We start from the raw sequence: 6,608 nt of genomic DNA on the forward strand, positions 1-6,608 counted from the left end.
GTACCGGAGAAGGTTCCGGGGTCAGCGTAAAACGCCTGAGGCCACCTACCTACAACTGGTCAACCGGATGCAGGGATATGCCCGCAAGTGGACAGCGGGGGCCCAAACTAAAGAGGACCTGCTTGACCTGTTCGTACTGGAGCAGCTGTATGAACGGTGCCCTTCCGACCTGAGGCTGTGGCTGGTGGACAAAAAGCTCGCGAACCCCCAGCACGCAGGGCAGCTGGCCAACGAGTTTGTGAACAGTCGGTCATGGGGTAGCCGGGAGGAGTCCCAAAAGAACAGGCCCCCCCCGATGCAGAGAGAGAGTCACCATGGGGCCTCCCAGCGGGGAAATAGGGAGAACCCCCTCCCAAGGGGAACGCCTGGTGTCGGGCCCCTCCGACCCGCTCGAGGGGACCAACGTGACCTGAGCTGCTATCACTGTGGCCAGAGAGGCCACGTACGGGACCAGTGCCCCGGGCTCAGGGACAGACTGAGCAGACCCAACCTACCCAGGGTTAACTGGGTAGGGACCCAGCTGGACGAGGGGCAGACGACCCAGGCAAGGGGGGCTGCCAGTTTACCACCTGCTCAGGAGGGAAGAGTACCCCCAGCCAGCCCCGCCAGAGGGCCGGATGCTCCGGACTCAGGATGCTCAGTTTACAGGGTGGGCGCGGGGCTGTCCCTCCGGAGAGAGTGCCTTGTTCCCCTGGAGGTGGATGGGAGGAAGGTCAATGGATACTGGGATACGGGGGCGGAGGTGACGCTGGCCCGGCCCGAGGTGGTGGCCCCAGATCGGGTGGTGCCCAACACCTATCTGACCCTGACGGGGGTGGGCGGGACCCCATTTAAGGTGCCCGTGGCAAGGGTACACCTGAAATGGGGGGCCAAGGAGGGCCCCAAGGATGTGGGGGTACACCACCATTTGCCCACTGAAGTTTTGATGGGGGGAGACCTAGAGGACTGGCCAAGCAAGCCCCAGACCGCCCTGGTTGTGACCATAGCCAGAGCCGGCGAGGGGCACTGCACCCTGCCCTTGGGGAGGGTACCACACCGGAGGCACAGGACCCTACCCTGGTGGGGAGGGAGCGCCGAGGGGCACGGCTCAGCGAGGCGGAGGCCTCAGACCTGGCCACTGAGGGGGAACCGGGCCCCATCCCTTCCCCAACCACTGAGTTCCAGGCCGAGTTGAGGAAAGATCCCTCCTTGCGGAAGCTCAGGGACCTGGCCGACCTCAGTGTGGTACAGACCATGAGGAGAGGCTGCCAGGAGAGGTTCCTGTGGGAGAAGGGGTTCCTGTACCGAGAATGGGCTCCCCCAGGGGAAGGGGAGTCCTGTGGGATCAGGAGGCAGCTGGGGGTCCCCCAGAAGTATCACCACAAGCTCCTGTCCCTGGCCCATGACATCCCCCTCGCAGGGCACCAGGGAATCCGGCGCACCCGGCAGAGGTTGCTACAGAACTTTTACTGGCCCGGGGTCTTTACCACGGTCCGGCAGTATTGCCGATCCTGTGACCCCTGTCAGAGGGTGGGGAAGGCCCGGGACAAGGGGAAAGCGGCTTTGAGACCTTTGCCCATCATAGAGGAGCCTTTCCAGAAGGTGGCCATGGACATCGTGGGGCCTCTCAGCAAGACGACCCGGGCGGGGAAGAAATACATTCTGGTGGTGGTAGATTTCGCCACCCGCTACCCCGAGGCAGTGCCCTTCGCTTCCATTGAAGCAGACACCGTGGCAGATGCGCTCCTGACCATTTTCAGCCGAGTGGGGTTCCCCAGGGAAGTCTTGACAGACCAAGGCTCCAACTTCATGTCGGCCCTGCTCCGGTGCTTGTGGGAGAAATGTGGGGTCCGGCACGACTGGGCCTCAGCGTATCACCCCCAGTCCAATGGGCTGGTGGAGAGGTTTAACGGGACGCTAAAGATGATGCTGAAAACCTTTATGAACCAGCACCCGCGGGATTGGGACAAGTACTTACCTCACCTGCTGTTCGCGTACAGGGAGGTGCCCCAGGAGTCTACCGGATTTTCGCCTTTCGAACTGTTATATGGAAGGAGGCTCTGGTCAGTGGCCCAGTTCTGGCAAACCCAGACTTTGACAAGCCCTTTGTGGTGTTCACCGACGCCTCCGACACGGGACTGGGGGCGGTGTTAATGTAGGAGGATGAAAAGGGGGAGAGACACCCCATCGTGGACTTGAGCAAGAAGTTGCTACCCGGGAGGAAAACTACGCGGCCATCAAGAAGGAGTTGTGACGATGTGACGCAGCAGGGAGGGGGGAGTGTTGCCCTGGGAATGTGCCCTGGGGAGGGGAGACCTGAGAGCCTGTCACCTGAGCCAGGAGGGGGAGGGGGAGGTAACACCTCTGCCCAGGAATGTGGACGGAGGCTGGAGCAGGGAACCTGCTCGGTGGGTTTAGTTTTCAGGTTGGGGCTGGGTGGAGGAACACAGGGAACCCCAGGGCTGGGGTCTAAGCTCCCTGCTCCCCCAGAAGGACTTGACTGAGGGGTCCTGGGTGTACCCACAAGCTCTGTTTTGGACTGTGTTCCTGTTGTCCAATAAACCTTCTGTTTTACTGGCTGGCTGAGAGTCTCAGTGAATCCTAGGAAGAGGGGTGCAGGGCCTGGACTCCCCCACACTCCGTGACACAATATACAAATCAGATCTTACCCACCAACCACGCTGTTGCCAGTCCTTCAGAATCTAAAATCTTAAGGTTTATTCAGAAAAAGAAAGAAATAGAGACGAGAGCTAGAACGGGTTCAATGGAATCAATTCCATCCAGTGACGGCCAAGTTCTCGGCTCAGGCTTGCAGCAGTGACGGAATAAGCGGCAGGTTCAAATCCCGTCTCTGGAGAACATCCCCAGCTGGGACGGGTCCTTCAGTCCTTGGTTCAAAGCTTCAGGGTAGCAAAGTCCCTCCAGAGGCCAGACGCAGGACTGAAGACAAGATGGAGGAGCAGCAGCTGCCTTTTATAATCTCTTGCCATGTGGTCTCTGCTTTCTGTGTCCCAAGGACAAGCTGCCCATCCCGTGGCCTGGGAACACCTCAGAGCTCTGTCCCTAGGCAGGGCCCTGCACACCTGGCTGAGTCCCCAGGCGTGTCTGCCGTCTCTCTGTGGGTCAGTTGTGTCGCTGAGGGTCCCTAATGGGCCACCCAGCAGGCTAGGCAGAGCTCACGCCATGTTGTCTGTGTCCCTGCAGCCCCTCCCCGCTGTCCCCACATGTCTCTGTGCCCCAACTCAGCCACCTCCCTTCCCCCACATGGCCCTGCCCCTCCACTCCCATTCAGCCCCTGCCCCAGTCTGTCCTCTCCCAATAACCCTTAGGAACCCCAGTCTGTGACCCCCCCCAGCAGCTCCATGTGCCCCACACCGTCCATCCCCCCATATCCCGTCTCCTGACCTGGCCCCATGGGCGGGCAGCCAATTCTCTTCCGAGCAGCTGCTCTGTTCTAGCGCCACAGGGGCCCCTGGTGGGCAAAAGGCGGAACTGCAGGCATAAGTTATTTTCTGCGGGGGGCAGGAAATTAGGTGCAGCCCATGAATTATGCGCGCAGTGGTGCAGAATCCCCCCAGGAGTAGAAGGTGACAGGGCAGGAGGGATCCCGGGTTGAAAGTGCCATTTCGACTCTGAACGAGGCTCCTCTCAGCCCAGCAGAAATGAGGCAAACTCCCAGAGGAGCCGAGTCGAGCGGGTTTCATTCCCGGTTCTCCCTTCCCCTCCTCCTGGGCAGGCAAAGCACAACGGCAGCCGTGAGAACGATTCCTGCTCCCAGCGCCAGCAGCCGGATGGTCCAGTGATGGGGGGGCAGCCCTCGACGTCTGGGCTCGGACCGGGTTGTGTTCTCCTGCAGACCGGGCCAGGTCGTGTTCTGAGCAGGGGGACCTGAGAGAGAGAGAAAGAGAGAGAAAGAGAGAGACATCCTGAGATCTCCTCCCGGTCAGCTCTGTCTCCACAACTCTGAGGGGCTGCGGGTCGGGAGTGAGGGGCGCTGGCAGAGCTGGGGCAAGGGGAGATGGAGGCAGGGCAGAACTGGGGCAGGCCGGGGAAGGGAAGACAGGGGCAGGGCAGGACTGCCGGGGGGCAGGCCGGGGAAGGGAAGACAGGGGCAGGGCAGGACTGCCAGGGGGGAGGGAAGGGGAAGACGGGCAGGTCAGGACTGCCGGGGGGCAGGGAAGGGGAAGACAGGGGCAGGGCAGGACTGCCAGGGGGGAGGGAAGGGGAAGACAGGGGCAGGGCAGGACTGCCGGGGGGCAGGCCGGGGAAGGGAAGACAGGGGCAGGGCAGGACTACCGGGGGGCAGGGAAGGGGAAGACAGGGGCAGGGCAGGACTGCCAGGGGGGAGGGAAGGGGAAGACAGGGGCAGGGCAGGACTGCCGGGGGGCAGGCCGGGGAAGGGAAGACAGGGGCAGGGCAGGACGGCCGGGGGGCAGGCCGGAGAAGGGAAGACGGGCAGGTCAGGACTGCCGGGGGGCAGGGAAGGGGAAGACAGGGGCAGGGCAGGACTGCCGGGGGGCAGGGTACCTGTGACGAGGAGGTGGGTCCCAGGCCCCAGCAGCAGGCAGGGCTGCCCCGAGAGCAGCAGGACGAGGTGGCAGCGATAGACGCCCGAGTCGTGGCCCCGCAGGGCCCGGGTGCTCAGGACGCTGGTGGAGCCGTTCTCCAGCCGGGCCTGGCCCAGCCCCGTCGCCAGGCGGCCCCGGTGCCAGCTGGCCCGGAGGGCCCCGGGCGGCGGGGGGGGCTCCACGGTGCAGCTCATCTCCAGGGACGCCCCCTCGGGCCGGGCAGCCCACGGGGGGCGCTGCTCCACCCAGAACTCGCAGCCCCCCAGGCAGTGACCTGGCAGGGGCAGGAGAGGCAGAGCTGGGAGACGCCCCTGGGGGACCTGTCAGGCCGGGCGCTGGCCAGGCCCCCCCGCCCGAGTTCGGGCCCCCTCGCCGCCCAGCCCCCCGCCCCGCCCGAGATCGGGCCCCCTCGCCGCCCAGCCCCCGCCCCGCCCGAGATCGGGCCCCCTCGCCGCCCACCCCTCCGCCCCGCCCGAGATCGGGCCCCCTCGCCGCCCACCCCCCCGCCCCGCCCGAGATCGGGCCCCCTCGCCGCCCACCCCCCCGCCCCGCCCGAGATCGGGCCCCCTCGCCGCCCACCCCCCCCGACCGAGATCAGGCCCCCTCGCCGCCCACCCCTCCCGCCCCGCCCGAGATCGGGCCCCCTCGCCGCCCACCCCCCCGCCCCGCCCGAGATCGGGCCCCCTCGCCGCCCGAGATCGGGCCCCCTCGCCGCCCACCCCCCCGCCCCGCCCGAGTTCGGGCCCCCTCGCCGCCCAGCCCCCCGCCCCGCCCGAGATCGGGCCCCCTCGCCGCCCAGCCCCCGCCCCGCCCGAGATCGGGCCCCCTCGCCGCCCACCCCCCCCCCGCCCGAGATCAGGCCCCCTCGCCGCCCACCCCTCCCGCCCCGCCCGAGATCGGGCCCCCTCGCCGCCCACCCCTCCGCCCCACCCGAGTTCGGGCCCCCTCGCCGCCCAGCCCCCCGCCCCGCCCGAGATCGGGCCCTCTCGCCACCCAGCCCCCCCGCCCCGCCCGAGATTGGGCCCCCTCGCCGCCCACCCCCCTGCCCCACCCGAGTTCGGGCCCCCTCGCCGCCCAGCCCCCCCGCCCAGCCCGAGTTCGGGCCCCTTCGCCGCCCAGCCCCCCGCCCCGCCCGAGATCGGGCCCCGGGTGCCGGGCGCTGCACACGCAGCCACACACAGAGCAAGGACCAGCCGCTGCCCCGCGGATCTTGCCAGCTCCATGCGTCTGACACGGAGGCTTCGCCCCCTGCCCTTACCGCGCTGCCGGGAGCCGGCCGCCAGCCGCAGGAGGGCGACCCACAGCACCAGGCGCATCGCGGCCGAGCGCCCGCCCCACACGCAGCCCCCGGGGAGGGGCTGCCCCGGCCCCGGCGACGCCCGGCCAGGGGAGCGGCGACGCCTGCCTGAGTCTGCAGCCAGCCTGGCCCGACAGCTCCCCCCGTGGGGCCGGCTCCCGCTGCCCCCTGCCCGGCTGACTCAGTGGGGCCCGCGCACGGCTCTGAGCCCAGGGGCCCCCGGGGGCAGGAAACGGGCGGGAGGCAGTGACCAGCGGACGAGCTGTGGGCTGTGACGCGGAGATGGGCACATGGCAGGAAATGGCAGCGAGAGCTGGGGGGAGGCAGAACTACCCAGCCCCCGCCACCCCCCAGCCCCATCTAGCCACCCAGCCCCACACAGCCCCACCTAGCCAGCCCCACAGCCCCAGCCGGCCCCATCTACCCAGCCCCATCTAGCCACACAGCCCCATCTAGCCAGCCCCACACACCCCCAGGCACCCAGCTCCCCACCCCCACAGCCCCAGCCAGCCCCCCTGCCCCCACCCCACATCCCCATCTACCCAGCTCCCGCCTGCCCCCACACCCCCAGCTCCCCACCCCCACAGCCCCATCTACCCAGCCCCCCACCCCCCAAGCCAGCTCCCCGGCCCCACAGCCCCGTCTAGCCCCCTTCTCGCGGGCTCTGGTTTCTCTGGCCCCTTTAAGGGCGGCCGGCTGGAGCTGGCTCCGAGCCGAGGCCGCGTTTAGAGACAGGACTCGCTGAGCCAGCACTGGGGGGGGGG

At 67.5% G+C, this 6,608-nt stretch overlaps 1 protein-coding gene across 1 annotated transcript; it reads right to left on the reverse strand.

The window, feature by feature from the left end:
* Window positions 1-3,332: 3,332 nt before the first annotated feature.
* Window positions 3,333-6,208, reverse strand: LOC114020693. Its single transcript, XM_037901468.2, has 3 exons — window positions 5,806-6,208; window positions 4,507-4,821; window positions 3,333-3,867 (listed from the first exon to the last, which is right to left on the reverse strand). The coding sequence occupies exons 1-3, from the start codon at window positions 5,861-5,863 to the stop codon at window positions 3,680-3,682; spliced, it is 561 nt and encodes a 186-aa protein (XP_037757396.1). The 5' UTR covers window positions 5,864-6,208; the 3' UTR covers window positions 3,333-3,679.
* Window positions 6,209-6,608: the final 400 nt, after the last annotated feature.

The sequence above is a fragment of the Chelonia mydas genome, chromosome 6 (genome assembly GCF_015237465.2).
Source record: "Chelonia mydas isolate rCheMyd1 chromosome 6, rCheMyd1.pri.v2, whole genome shotgun sequence".
Taxonomy (NCBI): Eukaryota; Metazoa; Chordata; order Testudines; family Cheloniidae; genus Chelonia; species Chelonia mydas.

Excerpts from the sequence above, each read along its gene's own strand:
- LOC114020693 (XM_037901468.2), bottom strand. The coding sequence starts at position 5,863 with ATGCGCCTGGTGCTGTGGGTCGCCCTCCTGCGGCTGGCGGCCGGCTCC. Across the intron at positions 4,822-5,805 it reads GGCCGGCTCCCGGCAGCGCG|GTCACTGCCTGGGGGGCTGC; the intron begins GTAAGGGCAGGG and ends TGCCCCTGCCAG. Across the intron at positions 3,868-4,506 it reads GACCCACCTCCTCGTCACAG|GTCCCCCTGCTCAGAACACG; the intron begins GTACCCTGCCCC and ends TCTCTCTCTCAG.